Here is a 19,047-nt window from a genome sequence, read left to right on the forward strand (position 1 = left end):
CTCGATGCTCTGGAATGAACCCACCAATCCTTTTAATCTGCCTAAAATTCTGAAGAAAAATACACTGCCAGTGACTACTATTTACAATGTCACTTCCTGCTTTGAACTGCCTTATCTTTGTGCATCATATCAAGCAGCACCCAACATTTAGTCCTCAAACTGGAATACAAACTGCTCTGATCCAACATGTGTCCCAGGTTTTCTCTCTGATGCATAATATTTTTATCATTATAGTTTCACTAACTGAAATCTTTACTGTTATTTTCATTAAGTTTCTTCCATTTTTGTGTCTAATTTAGCCTGAACTCCTCTCTCCCAGCCCTTATTAAGCCATATCAGATAAACTGCTCCTTTTTTCACTCAACAGGCCTACTCCTTCCTAAGGACTGCTATTTGTTGGGAGTAAATTATGTGCATTCCCAAATTTGTATTTGGATAAATTTGATGTAAGCAACAGTCATCCCTTCCTTTGGAATTATGAGTGAGTCTTTTTTTACTGTGTTTATTGACCTAGAATAAACAGTTTTCATTCATAAATTATGTAGCAGCATTTGTCTTGAACACCGATAAAGAGACTATCATCATAAATATCTTTCCTGATAAAAGGATTTCCATGGCTCCAATGTCAGTGAGAGACAGTTATGAAAAATTATAAGAAAGTTTTGGCTGACCAAAGTAAGGATTACTTAACCTGGAGCTCTCAAATACATGGTATCAGGCACTTACACTGGGCTTGCCTTTTATATCCAAAATGTTGCGTATATGCTGAATTTCATACAATCTCAACAAAAATTGGCTCTGCATGAGCTTTGGCTCATGTACCCTAATTTATACCATGGGATGAACAGAAACCAGCTACACCTATTAATGTGTATAGCAAAGAATGCAGAGACAATACCTGCACAAACCCACACACCACATAGTCATCAAACAAAGGGAGGCTAGGGCGGTCTTCTCGATAAATTGTGATTCTGTAGCTGCTCACAATCTCGGGGCTGGGCTGCGAATCATCCGTTAAGAGAATGATGACTTTGTTCAATCCAAGGCCAAGGGGGTAGTTAGCAATGCTGTATGACAAAAGAGGAAAGAAGTGCAATAAGCACTGAAGAAACAAAGAAACTCTTTTATCTATGGCTGCTAAACTTTACTTGCTCCTAGAGACTGCTACTTCTAACATTTTCTTTCTCTTACAAAATACATGAGCTTTTAAATAAAAACAGTGCAAAATAGGATTTGTAAGTATTTGAAGTTCTTTCAAGAAGAAAAAGTAATTGAGAGTGACATTTAATCAAAACAGTGGCAGTGGCAAATATTTTGACATGAAATCTGTGAATGAAATAATTTTAAAATCAAATTCGTGATGAAGTCAGTAGGAAAACAAATACAATCAGAAGTGTAGCTAGCTGCTGAATTTGTCCACTAGCCAAATGTGATGGATTCCCAGACAAACTGCTCAAGAGAGACAAACCAGAGCAAAGCTGAGCTGTGCTCTTCTTCCTTAAGCAGGGAAATAAATGCTGAAAGGCACAAAACGTGCACATGCAGGGCTTTTACTTTTCAGTGTAAAGGACATCTTGCTATTCTTTTTCATTCTACAAGGAAGAAATCTTTGAGGTTTTCACATATATATATTTGTGTTGACTTCATGTGAACTTCAGTTAACATTAAAACTGCAAAATGTTGGGGGGATGATCTTAATGACAGTTTCTTTTGAAATGATAAATCAAGACTAATTTCTTATTGAAAATACAGGAAACATATTGGGCATTAGATCAGTAACAACTGCATAGATTTTCTGGTTAGTAGCAGACATTCTAGGTCAAAGCATCTGCTTCACAGTCAAAAGGTGGTGTGTTGGCTAAGCACTTAATGTCATGAAGCAAAGTTAGCTCTGACATGGTTAAGAATTTTTCTTCCCAAGTAAATCACTGTCCCTGTTCTCCCATTTATCCACTCACTAATGGCTAGTATGTAAATAAGCCAGTTCTCTGATTCTGAGGTACCTGGCCCAGAAAAATAAACACTTTTTGTTCCTCCCAACCTTAAAAACCAGGTCATACCCAAAGTACCTATCGATATTGTCCCTGGTACATGCTGTTGTCTCTGACAGAGCTGGCTGGGAAAGACAGAACTGTGCCAAGGTTCATAGCAGCAATTAAATGTCATGATTTATTGTGGGTCAGTGCTCAGAAATGATGTTTAGTGATGACTCTGCTCTCTCCTCTATTGTCCAGCTTTATAGTTCTCTGAAAGATCACATAAACTGGGGACTCCTATGGATGACAAGATGACTCTCTTAGTGGATGAGAGAAAGGCTATGATTGTTGCTTACCTAGATTTTAGTGAAGCCCTTGGCACTGTTTCCCACAGCATTCTTCTGGAGAAAACTGCTGCTCACACGTTACATTCACATACATTTTGCTGAGTAAAAATCTGGCTGGATGGCCAAACCAATCACATGGACATGGAGATTGAGGGCACCCTTAGTCAGACCGCAGATAACATTATTGGGTGGGAATGTTGATCCAGTGGAGGGGAGGAAGGCTCTGCAGAGGGATCTGAATAGGCTGGATGGAAGGGCTGAGGCCAAGTGTATAGTTTCAACAAGGACAAGTGCCAGGTCCTGCACTTGAGTCACAATAACCCCAGGCAGAGCTCCGGGCTGCGGGCAAAGTGGCTGTGAAGATGCCTGGTAGAAAAGGACTTGAGGGTGCTGATCAAGAGCTGCTGAACATGACCCAGTGTGTGCTCAATGGCATTCTGTCCTGTACTAAGAATAATGTTGCCAGCAGGACCTGGCCAATGATTGCCCCATCTATTTGGCACTGGTGAGGCCACACCTCAAATCCTGTGTTCAGTTTTGAGCCCCTCACTACAACGAAGAGATTGAGTGACTGGAGCATATCCAAAGAAGGAAGGAAGCAAGGTGAAGGCACTGGATCACAAGTCTGATAGGGAGTGGCTGAGGGAACCAGGGGTATTTATTCCAGAGTAAAGGAGGCTGAAGGGGGACTGTGTCACTCTTGGCCACTACTGGACAGAAGGTTGTAGAAGGTGGGGGTCAGTCTCTTCTCCCAAGAGACAGGACAAAAGGAAATGGCTTTAAGTTGCACCAGGGGAGGTTTAGGTTTGATATTAGGAAGAATTTCTTCACTGAAAGGGTAGTTAAGCATTGGAACAGGTTGTCCAGGGAAGTGGCTATGTCACCATCCTGGAAGCAATTTAAAAGCCATGTAGATGTGGCACTTAGGGATGTGGTTTAGTGGTGGGCTTGGCAATGCTGGGTTAACAGTTGGACATGATGATCTTAAGAGTCTTTTTCAATGTGACTTCTGTGATTCTATGACAATCCCTTATACTGCAACTATGACAAAAATGAATCATTCTGAGTTAGTAAAATTGAACTTATTTCTCTTTTGGAAGCCAACTGCCCTATTTTGAGGCATGTAAACAGACCAAGCCCAGCAGGGCAGCAGATTAGGGCACTGTGCAAAATTAACACCTGGACACAAAAGCTCAGATTCTCTGTCATCTACTGTAGGCAGTAGTCTTTTCCCACCCAGCTTTGATGCTGTCAGTGACTGAAGAAGCTGGGTGAGATATTGGAGCTGTACACTCCATTAAGCTAGAGTTAATTATGGCTTGAGAACAACATATGACCATTGCCTTCAGGATGTTAGAAATAATACAAGTTTCTCAGTGTTGAACTCCTCCTGACTTTCCTGTGATTAATCTATTTGTGTTCTGGGGCTTTGGAAACAAACAAAAAAAAAAAAATCTGGAACACTATGACATATTTCCAAAATTAAGTTTTTACACTCATATTTTGTTGCTCATACCTTGGCCCTTTCTTGTTGTCGAGGTGTACATGGCATTGACAGTTGGAGGGTTCTGCTCCTATCTTCACTGTCACCATGTCAAATGGCACTTCTGCATAGTATTCTCTGATCTTTGGGTTAAACTGAGGATTCAAATCCAGCTGTGGACTGGTGAAGATCTGTCTGATATGAGAGAGGGTATCTTTATCTGTTCCAAGAAGATATAAAAGAAAAAAATAAGTGAACTGTATGAACATTTTGGAACATGCAATTTCTGGCAAATTGATACCATGTATGGTGGTAAGATATTTAATGCCTAGTGACTTTGAGACTCATAATCCTGCTGCAAAGTTTTAATGGAGTTGTAATGGCACTTGAGAGAAATCTGTATGCCTTGGAGGGATTTTAAACATTCGGTGTCCAATCACTTAAGTCCTATGACAAAACTCAAAGCCAACAGTAAGCCTTTGAAAATGGAAGGATTAAATCTGTGAGATCTGACTCTAGTTAGTTAAGTGAAACTTAAAGAAGAGGTGGCCAAAATTCATAACCTGCTTAGGTACCAGGCTGTGTACAGGGTTTATGTACAAGTGTAATTTCCAATAAAAATCAAAATAAGTTAGACATACTCTTACTGTTCACAAGAACAAGTCACATGAAGATATCAAGACACATGGGGTCATTTGCAGTACAGCTGAAAGAATGTTTTATTAAAATTCCTATATCAACAAATTCCAGCTCCTTTCCTGTGTATGAAATCTCCATAATCAAATCCTATTTGCTCAAATGTGTCCTTTATGTCATAGTGTTTGCCAAATTACTCATGAGAATAGTTATTTGTTGGCATCTACTTATGACAAATATTTTAATCCAGCCTGTTTGATTCAGATTTATAGTATAACACATTCAAAACTGCTTTACACGTATATTCATTAGTACATGTTTTAAACTGGGTGTTTCAGAAAATATTACCAATAGGAAACTCCTTTAGTATAATATCTGAAAAATCTTGTGGCTTAAAAGACTCAAAAATTATGCAAATATATTTTGAATATCTGCCCTTAGAAACAAAACAGGGCAATTTGAGAACTCTCTTACATGGATTAAAATTTAAAGGAAGATTTCCAATGGAAGAACAGAATTTGGGCTAGCTTTGTAGGGGAATAGAGACTTACACATTGACACACAGAAGGTATTTAATAACCCCCCTACAGATGAGTATAAACATTTCTCCATATTCTCTATGCCTTACTTAGAAATGTTGTCTCACTACTAGCTTAAAAATGAGGAGGAATTTCAAAGTAAAATATATTGAGGTATTTTTAAAATAAAGGATCATGCAGTTAGAATGGTGATGCCACTCAGCCAGCTCAGGAGTTTTTCTGGTCTCTATCTGGCACAATAGTTCCTGGAGGCAGCATGAGAACAGAGGGGACATGAGGCTCAATGGGTAGCAAAACCTTTCCACCACAGAGTAATTGCTTCACATTTAAAAACATGCTCCTCAAATAATTTGAGAATGAGGAAGGCAGCAGAAAGTACTGCTACCACCAAAAAATAAAAAAAAAATATTTTGTATCTTTACATATCTTTAAAAATACTTTAAATATTCCTACAAGCAGATATTTTAGAGAAACTCCTCATTTCTTAAGTGGCTCCTTAATACTCCATTATGGAGCTGAAGACAAAGCTTTAAACAAAGCTGATTAAACTCCAGACAAGTTTAAAGGTTTTTCCACAAGAACAAATGTATGCTGAGGTTTTTGGAAATAGGAGGGGCAAAAGTATGTTGAAGTGTGACAAGGGATCAATGAGTTCTGGAATACATTAATATGCATATACAGCAAAGTTTAGTTTTGAGGCTTATTTAACACAATAGCCCATATATTGAATTTTTATAAACATTCTTGATACTTAAAATCCTTTTTTTTTTTTCCTCAGTAAAAGCCTACAAATACTCTATTCACTTAGAGCTAATGTAGAGAAACCCAAGAAATTTTTTCAAGAATTTTTTTCCCCTCTGTGGTCTTGAAAGACCTTTACTTACCATAACTGCATTGTCTTTCTCCAGTCTTACTGGAATAATGCAATGCTGAAAGACAAACAAAAACAGATAATAATTTTCTGTTCTCCCTCTGATTATAGTCCTATTGGAGAAGCACCCATCTTTTACTTTTAAGAGACACATTGTACTTTAATTCTTTACAGTGTGAGATCTTCACTTTAGGCTTGCAAATGCTGCTCATGGGCCCCACATAGCCACTTACATAAGATAAGGAAGAAATTGGTCTTTTACATAGAGTAAGCTAAGACTTTCCAGCTGAAATGCAAGGCAATGTGATCTAAATCCACATGTTTTCAAAAATAATACAAATAGGAAAAACATACTGTATAAATGACCTCATTCTAAACCCTTACCTTCATGATTTTTCCTGAAGTCAGAAGGAACATTCTGCTTAGGACTCATATTTTCTTGAGAAAGTTGCCTGTCAATTCAATAGCAGAATTGTCATTCATATTAGTATATGAATGGAAGGAACAGAAACAATGAAATATTTTGCAAAATATTTCTTTATGGTATCCCAGGACACATGGTATTTTAGTATTCTCCATAGAAAAATTAATCTTCTGGATTCATATTCCCAGCATTAGAGATATTACCTGAGTGACCATAACAGAAAATACACATTCCATAATACATGGCAGTACATCACATCAAAAGAAAAAAAAATACAAAATATAGTTGCATTGCTGGAAAAAGGAGAGTGGATGTAGCCAAGAAGAAAATAAACCCTATTCTTGCAGGGCTTGCTTTCCAAGTTGCAAGTAATTTTGTACCCCTCTTTCTGTTTGTCAAGGAAGTGAAAGCTAACATCTGTCAAATGCTGTTGCATATAGGTAAAGCCTTATGAAATAAGGGCCTTGTTACCCTTGTAAAATCATGGCTCAGGCCTGCTGCTTCAGCTAAAGTAGAAAGACTATCCCAAAGTGACTCAGCTGAATTAGAAGGAGAAAAAAAAGTTATATAACTATTACATGTTCATTATCGTTATTACGTACTGTATGGTGGTTGGTTGGATTATGTTTGTTATGATTTAAAACTATGTAACTGATAAAGGCCTGGCTTTTGCAATGAAGCAACTCTCCTTTGCATCTGCCTGGGGACTCTGCGTCACTTTGCTTCATACACCTAGTACCCGAACAAAAAATATTTTTTCTCTTTGCTGTTCCTTTTTTGCTTGCCTGGTCCCAAAACCTGCTTTACAGTGAAAGCAACATGTCTTAACTCTATAAAATGACAGACTTTGGTTTAGTCAGAGAATACCTCAGGCATGTGGCAGGAGAGCCACCACCACTCACAAAGGAACAGCATGACCTTTATGAATCTCAAATCTGTAGAGACTGCCATTAACTTCAGACAGCATTAAAAGATATAATAACTATATCTGATTACAGCAGGGTTAGCAAAATGTAATATTTAGAAATCATATTAGAGAAAGATACTCAGATTACAACATGGCAGTAGGACTGGAGCAGTGATTGTCCCCCTGCACTTAGCACTGGTGAGGTCACACCTTGAATCCTATGCTCAGTTTTGGCTTCTCACTACATGAAAGGCATTGAGGCACTGGAGCATGTCCATAGAAGGGTAATGAAGCTGGGGAAGGGGCTGGAGCACTAGCCTTATGAGGAGTGGCTCAGTGAGGTGAGGGTGTTTAGTCTGGAGAAAAAGAGGCTCAGGGGAGACCTTATCACACTCTACAACTGCCTGAAACAAGGTTGTACCAGGTGGAGTCATTCTCCCACGTAATGCATGATAGGATGAGAGAAACCTTTCCAATATAAATGACTCTGTGGTTCAATGATTTATCTGTGCTACAGCCTGAGCTTTTTAATCATCAGCACCATGAAGCTTTCTTTTGTCCAAGATCCTTGCAATCAGCAGACTGAGATATGATGCAATTATGAAGCTCCTCCTAATACAGAGGGCTTTGCAGACTCCTTTCCTTCATATGCTATTACTTAAGAAAGGACCTTCATCTGTTTGAGTGGCCCCTATTTACTATTTACTTAGGTATCTTGTAGGTGTCAAGTTCAGATGTGCTCTTTGCCTACACACTTTGCAGTTAGCTCTAATGAAACCAATGTCTATATGTCAGTATTCTTGGTGAGTGCATGCTCGTCAAACCTTTCAGCAGATTCCCAATGTGTACATCCCAAACTATTAACTGTGAACCCGCTCTTTGGGAATCTCTCGGATTCAGCAAATAAGAAAGGCAAAGGATTGACTGTAGCAATAGTAATATTGCTCTGATTGTCTATGCAATCAGATATAAGCAATGAAGGACATGTATGAATAGAATATTTAACAAAATTTAAATATAAAAAGAAAAAAACTAGTCATTTTAGGTGTCTCTGATGGATATGTTAGTTGTGAATGGTGCAAGTTTTAATGGGTCATAAACTCAAGATTGAGGCCATATTTCAATATTCAGTAAAGTTATGCATTTTCTTTCTTTAGATAATGTTATGTAGTTCTCTCCAAAATTAGTTCTCTATTTTGTAGAGTGTTTGTTTGGCTTCAGTCACAGTTTCCATGTGGGCATTTGGGTCCTTAAATGAAATACCTTGTGGTGATCTTCAGATGTGAAGTAACAAAATTCAGATGCAAGAGTGGGATTAATTTTCTGGCACTTAAAACTATCTTTTATTTCCTCTTCCTTCTGTCTCTCCCTCCTCCCATTCTAGGTCAGTGATCTTAGCCTTTTTTTCCATTGTCATTGCCTTTTTCTGTCCCACAGTCTGAAACATGTTAATTCCTCTGACTTCTCAGGTAATTTACATGACCAAGTTAAATACCAAAAAAGTATTTTCAGCCCAGATTCAGTTTGAGGGTTGATGCTTCCAGTTGGAACTAAAATAGGGCTTGCATATGAGAAGTTAGAACCACTTTTTCAAATACATCAGTTGATTTCAAAAAAACATTTGCAGCTTTTTGAGCTGCTTAGGCTTTTGTCTTTTGCAGATACAGAAGGGTTAGCTTTACTCACTAATCTGATTCTTCCACCCTATCTGACATAGCCAAATATACTTTCCATGACACCTCATTGCCCCTATTCCAAAAGACAGCAGTTATGTATGTCCTAGTCATATAATGAGCATAAACTGCATAGAGTTGAAGAAAGTCCATAAAAAATGAATTTTTTTTTCAGAGTACATGTTAAGTGTAGTATCTTATATGAATACATCTGAGGTGGTCATTTTCACCTAGGCTAATTATATCATCATAGTTTGAGATAAGTTTCTAGAGTTCTTCTGTTTCTCCTGCATAAGGAATTCAAGAGTTCACTAATACCATTTATGGTTTCAACACTAGTCATATACATGAAATGAGTTAAAATGTGTAGACTAGAAAACGTCCTTGTATCCTGCCTTCATCCTATGGAGTCATGGCTAGTGAAGGAAGTAACTGTACAAGACCTCAGTCAGAAGTCACTACTTTTCTTGTCTGCTTGGACAGTCAGTTATGCAATTACTAGATTTGATAAACAGAAATACCAGTTTTTCACAGTCAGAGAAATAAGAACTGTTTAAATTGAACAAACAGCCTGGCCTTAACTGAAGAAATTCAGGAAAAGTGTTCTGATATAAAAACTCATCAAAGCTGGGGAAAGAAAAAGATTAATCAAAGCTCAAAGATAATGCGTACCTGAGTTATTTGGGGACTAAGTACAACTCTTTCTTCCTTGCAATTAAGTATAATCACATGCATATCTGACACATGCATCACCCTCACATGCATGTAGAAAAAGGAGTGGAAGATTCTGATTTAGCAATGTCAAAGGACATGGCTTTTTATACAGTGAATGAAGGGAATGGTGTTATTAGCTTAGCCACTGCAGAAAAATAAAGAGCAAAGAAGCAGATTGGCCTATGCCCTAGGGAAAGGTCATGGTATTTCTGCATATTTATACACATACAATAATGTTGAGCTTGAAGGAAAAAAATGAGGCCAAGGGGCTTGCTCAAAGTGAGTGGCACAGCTTAGATTAGAACAGAAAGCTGCTAAAGGCTGGTATGCTTTGATATGCAAACCTAAATATTTCTGCAAAAGGGCAAGGGCTTACATATGAATGCAAGCAGCTGCATCTTTGAGTTACTTCTCACTGAGTGATCAGAGTGGTCAGCAGAACAACAATAATTTAGTTCTTTCATGGAGCTGTGTATATTTAAAACACTAATAAACAGTTACCTAGTACAGTGATAAAGTATAAGCTCCCCTTTACAGTAAAGCAAACAAACATAGACAATTACTGATTTGCTGAAAGCCATGCCCTATTCAATGAGGAACAAAATTAAAACTTAAGAAATCTTACAGATGCCTTATATACTCACTACAGAATTCTCCCAGCAAAATGTATGTACTAATATAATTTATGCATTCATTGTGAGATGCAGTGGACGGGGACATACACATTGTATAATGTGCCTCTGTTCCCAGGTCCTTATTTGTAAATCATAAATGTCAGTAGTTAATATGGCATAAACGTATATGAAATATCATTAACTAATAGATAATGAAAACAGAAAACACAGTTTGAAAAAATTTATACCAAACATATATAACTAAGAGTATACTACAAGTTTACTCCCTTCCTTCCTTCCTTCCTTCCTTCCTTCCTTCCTTCCTTCCTTCCTTCCTTCCTTCCTTCCTGCCTCCCTGCCTCCCTGCCTCCCTGCCTCCCTGCCTCTCCTCATGAAAGTAAAAACTTCTTGTCAAAAGTTCAGTGGATTTAACCTTGTCATTACAGCATTTTTTTCATCTTTTCATAAGGAGTTAAAATTATGTTCTCGGAGCATTATGCTCTCTGACCTGTCTTTTGTTGGACAGAAAATTTGGAGCAAATCAAAATTATTAATTCTTTTGGAAAAATCTTCACCTGATATTTTATATTTTCTTTACAGTTTTGCTTTTAATTGGTGCATAACTTAAGACAGTCTTAACCCTGCGAAATGCTCCTAATTTAGAGTTTACAGTTTTTCAGAAAAAAATGTACTTCATTAATCTTTCTTAAAAAACTTTACTATAGTTCCAATTAATTTTCAATCCAGAGTCCTCCACATTAGATAAAGAAACAAAACCTGTTCTATTTAGAAACTTAGCTACAGTTCTGATGGCAGAATGGCTGACAGGGTTCCATATGGGATGATCGACCTTCATCTCAAGGGTTGCAAGCTCACCTACATCTACTGAAGGATTAAGTTTTATGTTGCTCACTGGAAATATTGCAATTATATAACTTGAGAAGCTACCTTCAAAATATAAAATAGTTATCTTACCACTCTGAAAGATTTGTATGTGCCTCTTTATTCATGAACTGGAACTGTTGAAGGACATTGGAAAGCAACCAATGCACAGACAGGACTGAACTAAGCCGCCTCATTGGATCTACCATTCGATAAAGGTCGCGCAGCAACATTTGGATCTTGGGTGCAGAAGAAGGAAAAAGCTGAGAAGAAAGACACTGATTTGAGACAACACAGTATGATATTTGTAGAGTGCAAAGATGTGGAAAATGATCAGAAGACAGTATATACAGCATAGGACTGGTTATATATTAATGTTCTTTCTCACGTACTTAGAAAAGGACAGTCATGCCCAGCCTTGCAAATCAGGATTACCAGTATTGGCATGGAAGTTGATGTCCTCTGCCTCTGAACTGGCCCTGAGTTAGCTCAGTTGATCAGAGCATGAAGCTAATAATGCCAAAGTTACAGCTTAAATCCCTGTATTGGCCATTCACTTAAGAGTTGGACTTGATGATCCTCCTGGGCCCCTTTCAACACACATGATTTTATGAGTCTAGATCTATTAGACTCAATCCTTCTTCAGAAAGTGTCATCTGTCTCCATCCCTAATACTCATCCAGGAAGTCTCAGAGAAATTCTGATATTCTGCACACTTTCTGAGCAACAGATTAATTTGCAGATCCTTTCTTTTCTGAATACTCACCATTTCCCCCATTAACTGTGCCTATTCACAGATACTGATGGTTATTCCTCCATCTGTGTTCTTCTCCAAAAACAAACTTAAAACATGAAGAAGAGAACATATTCCACCTGCTTTTTTTTTGTCACTTTTTCATTTATATCTACTCTCAGCAGATATGATCATGAGAGATACTGAGATCATTACCTCAGTATTGTACTTTCTCTAGGCCATCCACTTACTCCTGCTCTCTAGGCTATCCACTTACTCCTGCTTTTGCTTCATTGTCATTCTATTTTCTTATCACCTGATCAGTCAATTACATGGTTGTCCTTCTTTTCCTTTCCTTCTATTTCCTGGTCTCCATTTCTGCTTTAGCTGTCCTGTTCAGTGGAAGCTCAATTCAAATACTCAGTTGTATTTCTTTACCTATTTTAAATTAAATTCAAATTATCTACCAAAGTAAAATCAGTGTTACCTCTATATTCTTGCTTACATGTGCCAGAGATAGCAGAGAATGGTAATGAAGGAGAAATGTTATGAGATTTACATAAAATATATAAAATAAAACCCTATTTATTTTACCAGCTCAAATTGTCCAAGACTCTTCAGCTCCTTTATGAAAGTAGTCATTGAATTTATCTCTCTCAAAGAGAAACATTGCTCATCTTCCCTGTTGTATGTTCCATCCTGTGAAGGAAAGGACAGCATGTTCTGGTGAAATCACATGGAAAGCAATGTGCTTTCATTAGAGCCCAATCCCTTCTCTGATCAAAGGAACAAGTTACAGCAGCTCTCAACTAGCCCTAACCTCAGCCAGCCAGCTCCTAGATAGCTCATCCCATTTTTCAGTCTAGAACAAAGCTGACTGTGCCCTAGCTTTGTCTAGAAATGAACCCACAGAAACTACTGGTCTCTGGAACACAGGCTGCGTAATTTTATCACTGCATATCTGGATATCTGCAGCTTTCTGTTTTATCCTGACATAAATTTAGAACCCATGGCCCTGTTTTAGCCACATCTGTCCAAGGGGCAGATGTTGCCTGGATAATTTAGTCCCAATAAGTCTTTCAAGCAGGAGACTCCTCAGAAATGCATTCTTCAAAGTTACCAGAATAAGAGAACTACTACTGAAAGGGTTCTCCATTTGTCAGAAATTATTTTCACTAGTGAAGTAAAATTTATGCAGAATCTATAAATGCAAAAAAAAAAAAAAAAAAAATACTAGAACACTAATTGTTGCATTGAGAATTAGACACAAAGTTGTAAAAAACATAATCTAATTCTGATGCTCATGGATTGCCGTGCATGAGTTAACCAATTCTGGATGAAATTGTGAAAACACACAAATCTTTATATTAAAAAAAGTCCATTTAAAAAAAGAGTGGGAAAACAGCTTTTTTTAAAAGCTTTAAATATATCTTTAAATCATATTATTTTTGAAAATGACATAATTTTAGAATAGAAGTTTTACAAAAGAATATTCAATTGTTCAATATACTAACAGTTTTACACCTCAGAATACAATAAAAAATGTTTCTGATTTAGTAAATCCCTAAATAATAAATAAAAATAATTTATTTAATAAATTAATAAATTAAATAAATACTAATTTACTATTATAAATAATAATTCTATAAGTTGGCACCAACAATTTCAGAAGCACACAATTTAAAATTAAATATTTTCAAATAATAATATGAAAAAGTTGGAATGAACTACCTTGCTCACAGATGACTCATATACTTTTTGCAAAGCTTCTATGAAACTGGATGTTGAGGATTCATTAGATAAGAGAAATTTAAATGTATCTTCAAAAAGAAGTTCTTTGGAAATTTGGTCCTGAGTAGTTGATTCATTCTCAACTTGGAAGTCAAAGTTTTCATGCACCTGTTGGAAAAAAAAAAATTATAAAAATTTAAAGTTTAAATAAAATTCCAGTCTCTTCATAGCAATAAATACGAAACTGGAACTTTGAAAAAAGGTAATAACACAAACTGACAGGATTATAAAACAACAAATGCTTTGCCACAAGTTCTGTCACAACTCCATACCGCAATGTTTGCTGCCCTTCAGTGGACAGAGTGCAGTATTGCAGATACATGTGAAAAGATTTTTACCATATTTGATTTGAAATTTGATAAAAATATAAAGTATCAGATTATATGTTAATATAACTTACTAAAAACTCATGTGCTAAGGATTACTACAGGACATCTGTTACTACAGATGAAAGTATAAGTTTTACAATATATAAACACAATTAACAAATTAATGGTTATGAAATATGACTAAAACATTAATGAACACGATTATAGCATCAATATTAATAGTATTCATGCACAATATTGTGTACATAATATAAATTAAAAGTTATAATTGTCAAAGTCAATGTTGCATTAATTATCAACAGCTATTTTCTAGAGACATTTGATTTTTTCAGAAGAAAATACTAAATCTTACTGATTTACTATAAACTTGTGGATAATGGATAATAGTTTAAACGTCTATGGAGGAAGGTAAGTGTTATATTTTATGTTTATTTTTTAAACTCTTCTGGGATAATTTTTACAGCCTTGTATACAATTATTAAATTGTTATGACATGCCACATTTGTTGTACTAGCTAAATAACTCTTCTCAAACTAATTAAAAATATTGTCTTCATGGACTTTTTAAATTCTGCAAATTCCTTTTGTATGTGCATTTTCCCTATGTGTTTAAAGGATTTTTTTTCCTATGTGTTTAAAGGCTTTTTTCTGAAGAATGCAGAGATTGACTGCAGTGTTATTGCCAAACACTTGAAGAGATTTTAAGTGGGGATATATTAACTAATTTTTGTTAATATTTGTCTATCTTAAATATAAATAAACATTTTGCATACCTAGCAATATGCATATTCATGTATATACAGGACTTAATGAGAACAACTGGAAAGCAGTACAATAATTGTTTCAGGACAGGTTGTTCTGAGGCAGGAGTGGTACAAAAACCGGCACAGGTCTCATTTCCCTGGTTTTAAGGACCTTGTGAATCATCCAGGAAGAAGGCAGCACAGTGGAGATCAAAGCATGTAGTGAAATGAAGAAGTACAATCCAATTTATGGAGAACTTTAATTTGTATTAAAAGCCCATTGTGTTTTTTTAACTTCCTCCATTCATCTTTGTTCTGTCACATTTAAAACCTAACTCCACTTTCATGCAGTGCTTCCTGTGGATTTTGTTTCACTGATATTCATTTGGGGTAACAGTTAATTTTTTTAATGCAAACTGAAAAGTTTGCACATTTTGATGGTCTGGTGAATTTCACCACAGGAGTTCTGACTCTTATAAACTGATTTCTTCTACAGGAACTCTCCACAATCAGCCCAAATTAATATATTAAAGTGTTGGTACATTTCTTAGACATTTGAGGGTATCGATCAAAGAGATTTTTCTGCTGTGTTCTTCTTGGTGTAATTTTTTTGAGTGAAGCAATAATTTGTGCAATTTTCTCACCTTAAGAACTACTGGTTGTATGGACATGCTGAATCCAATGTCAAAGGTTAGCATTTGAAAACATTGGCTGCATCTGAAATACAATATAGAAGGAATCGGTTTCAGTAAGGTTAGGTACTGTTATGAAATATAAAATCATAGAATAATTTAGGTTGCAAAAGACCTTTAAGATCATTGTTTCCAATCATAAACCTAGTACTGCCAAGCCCATAACTGAATTATGTCCCTATACACAGTAAAATTCAATACACACACAGGTCCGGAGAACATATACAGGAAAATATACACACATAGGTCAAAAAACATGTGATGCAGACTAAATAAATTTCTAAGAAGAGCCAGCAGCATTAAGCATAGAAGGACTCAGATTGTGAGGTCATGAAAATAGTGCTATATAAAAGTGTTTTTAATGATTGACAGAGAGGGAGGTGAATTATGCTGAAGGAAGAAATGCCCTTAGAGGAAAGTGAATGAGGTCCTGCAAAAGCTTTAAACACATTTAGAGGGGAAGAGATGGTGAAACACTGCAGTCTCATTTGAGCCAAAAAGCTCTGCAGCAGCTATGGGGATGTTTGGAGGCATGGGCCAGGAATTATAAGCAAGTCTTGTGTCACACAAACAAGAGAGTCCATTTCACTGGTAAAAAAGAGATTTTGGGCCACTGTCAAAAGAGCTTCATCCCCACTACACTCCTCCCCTCCTTACTACCCTCTCTACTCACAATGTAAGCTTTATTGCCAACTTGTGTAAGTCAAATAATGAGCTTTACATTACTGCTACTAAAACACCTGGTTCTCAAAATAGCTTAAACACATAAATTTAATAAATAGCAACTTATTTAGCACTTATCATAAAAATGTCAGAGATTGGACATAACATACATAGAATAAATAATAATTTTATTTAGTAAAAATATTACATAATTGAGGTTGATTTATGTGTAAGAATTACAACACTAATAGTAGTGATTACACACATAAATGTGAATGTTGGTGCCTAGGTATATTTCATAGCATACACTTTATAAAGTGTTTTACAGTGTCTCTTGTTCGGATTGCTTGCCAGAGCCAGCTCTACACAATCTGAGCTACTCTAGCATTAAATATTTGACATATGACAGAATGCTCACAGAAAGGAAATAGAGCTTTATGTGTGTTAGGACTAGCCCAACTGTGAGTGAATTCTGTTCATTTGTGCTGCCTGAAACACTTCATTAGGACAGCGTCTGGTCCTAAGTATTCATCATAGCTTTTTCACAAACTAGAAACACTGTGGATATTGAAGAGTTATACTCCTTAAATGCAGCATGTCCTTACTTTATAAATATGAAATAGATAAATAGATGGGAATTTTTTTTTTTAAGATTTGTGTATCTTCTGCAATTTTTATTCTGTTCTAAGGAGCTATCTTGACACTAGTATTACAATGACTACTGCAAGTCACTTACTGATGGAAAGAATTTGGTCCTGAGGCAGATGATTTGCTGAAGACCTCAGTTATGAGTAGAAGTTTGTTTATAGCCTCCTTCATGTTGTTGAAGGCTTGTTGGGGAGAACTATTCCTGAAGAATATCTCAAAAAACTTTTGCAGCTGTGAAAGAGAATACATATATTTTTGAGCATTTACAGTAAATCAGTGCTTAAAATCATAAATTAAAAGACCGATAGAAATAAAAATTGCCTTGGAATATCATCTTCAATTCTTATTCATTTGTACAATCAGGTGCAATGAAAAGCTCCACACAGCATACTAATAGAGAATGACTTTTTATTTACAAAGAAGTATATCAGAAACAAAATCTGTATTAATGGTTTTAAAAATATTGCTCAGAATCTAAGCTTACTTTGATTAAATCTTTTGCTGTCATTGGTTTTAGGCAAAATACTCAAAAAAAATGCTTGTATCTTCATCAGTGGGTAATAGCAGACTCAAAGTAAAAGCCTTCTGTTTTCCTAACATACTGTGCCAAGGACTATCCCATTGAACCTCAACTACAAATCCTTACCCCCAGTCAACAAGTTTTAAACAGAGTATAGAAGAAAGAGGCTGGAAAAAAATGATCATCCACCGGAGCCTGTGTTTTGACGGAACTCTGCATATTCTGTGGCTTTCAGACTCATATATCCTCCCAATGGCATATTTACTGGTCTGCACAGTACTGTCCCCAGGTGCTTTCATCACTCATGCAAATTCACTCTTATTATCACTTCAGACAGAGATTCAGGGAAACAACTGGAGCAGCACAGAGACCCAGTGAAGAGTGGGACATAGGCAAGTTTTGTAGTACTTGGTGCTAAGAAAGGGGCTGCCTTTGAACTGTTTTTCCATTAGAGTTATCATACAGCACAGAACCCAGTTAAGATCTGAACTATGTAAAACTGTTTCATAATAAAGTAGCACTATACTACCAAAGAGACACTTTCACATAACAAAAAAATACTATCTTCAGAAATAAGGCATATAAAGTATACGCAGAGCACATTTTATATTAACATTAAGAAAGGAAAAATTTCTGATTATTTCTGGGAATTTCTCAATGACATTTATTTAGAAATGTCAGTATATATTTTCTATTACCACCCACTAATACATGCCCCAGTGGGGCAACATGATGGAAGCATGTAGGCTTCTGTAGACAACCCTCCTGAGGACTCATACGCTTGGCACTTCTCCATCTGCCTTGGACTGCTACAGCCATGAACAAGTGTCCACAGCACACAGGTTACCCAAGCCTGGGCCTTGGTAAAAGTCCACAACAAAGTTTAATGTGATAATTTGGCTCCAAGGCATGATCACAGAACCACAGGGAGCTCTGGAGGTCACCTGGTCCAGCCCCTCTGCTTAAGCAGATTTATCTACAGTCGGTTACACAGAATTGCCTCCAGAAAGCTTTTGAATACCTCCAAGGATAAAGACTTCCACATCTCTGGCCAACCTGTGCCAGTGCTTGGTCACCCTCAAAGTAAAAGTATTTCCTGATGCTCAGAAGGAATGTGCCATGTTTCAGTTTGTGCCTATGGCCTCCTGTTCTGTCACTAGGCACCCTTGAAAGGGACTTTGTTTTCTTTACAGCCTCCCTTCAGCTTTGATTCATACACTTTGATGACATTCCTCTGGCATCTGAGAAGCTTCTCCAGGCTAAACAGTCCCAATTCTTTCAGCATTTCCTCATATAAGGAACGCTGCAGACTCTTAATCACATTTTGACCACACCCCCCACCCCAGACTTCCTCCACATCCCTCTTGTACTGGAGAGTGCACAACTGGACACAATACTCCAGGTGTGCCACAAGGGCAGACTGCTGGCTGATGGTCAACTAGGTGTCCTCGACCCTTTTCTGCAAAGCTGTTTTCCAGCTGCTGGCCTCTAGCACATGCTGCTGCCTGAGGCTGTTCCTTCCCAGGTGCAGGACTGCACTTCCCCATGTTGAACTGCATGAGGTCCTTTTCAGCCCTTAGCTCCAGTCTGCTGAGGTCCTTCCAGGTGGCAGGATGATCCTTTGATGCATTAGCCACTCCTCCCAGTTTTCTGTCATTGGCAAACTTGCTGAGTATACACTGTGCCAAATCATCCAGGCATTTAACGAAGATGTTGAACAGGAATAGAACCAGTATGGATCTCTGCATACAGCGCTAGTTCCTGGTGATGTGCTATGATGTGCTGACACCAGAACTTACAGCACACTTCTCTACAACTAGTCCACAGAATTTTCTAGACGGTTTTGGAGTCTCCCCTTGTGAG

The 19,047-nt window shown here is 37.0% G+C and overlaps 1 protein-coding gene across 4 annotated transcripts in view; it reads right to left on the reverse strand.

Annotated features, from left to right (window-relative positions):
* The window catches only part of CPED1 (cadherin like and PC-esterase domain containing 1), a 145,370-nt gene that overhangs the window by 66,606 nt on the left and 59,717 nt on the right, over positions 1 to 19,047 (reverse strand). For all 4 annotated transcript variants that reach the window (XM_085569273.1, XM_021553506.4, XM_085569275.1 and 1 more), the window contains 9 exons: positions 16,753 to 16,895; positions 15,306 to 15,378; positions 13,531 to 13,698; positions 12,394 to 12,498; positions 11,160 to 11,329; positions 6,237 to 6,304; positions 5,866 to 5,910; positions 3,840 to 4,026; positions 899 to 1,067 (listed from right to left, as the gene is read on the reverse strand). In XM_085569273.1, the coding sequence (XP_085425399.1) occupies positions 899 to 1,067; positions 3,840 to 4,026; positions 5,866 to 5,910; positions 6,237 to 6,304; positions 11,160 to 11,329; positions 12,394 to 12,498; positions 13,531 to 13,698; positions 15,306 to 15,378; positions 16,753 to 16,895 (1,128 nt within the window). The remainder of the gene's footprint in view (positions 1 to 898; positions 1,068 to 3,839; positions 4,027 to 5,865; positions 5,911 to 6,236; positions 6,305 to 11,159; positions 11,330 to 12,393; positions 12,499 to 13,530; positions 13,699 to 15,305; positions 15,379 to 16,752; positions 16,896 to 19,047) is intronic.

This window comes from Lonchura striata, chromosome 1A, assembly GCF_050655825.1.
Source record: "Lonchura striata isolate lonStrDom1 chromosome 1A, ASM5065582v1, whole genome shotgun sequence".
Taxonomy (NCBI): Eukaryota; Metazoa; Chordata; class Aves; order Passeriformes; family Estrildidae; genus Lonchura; species Lonchura striata.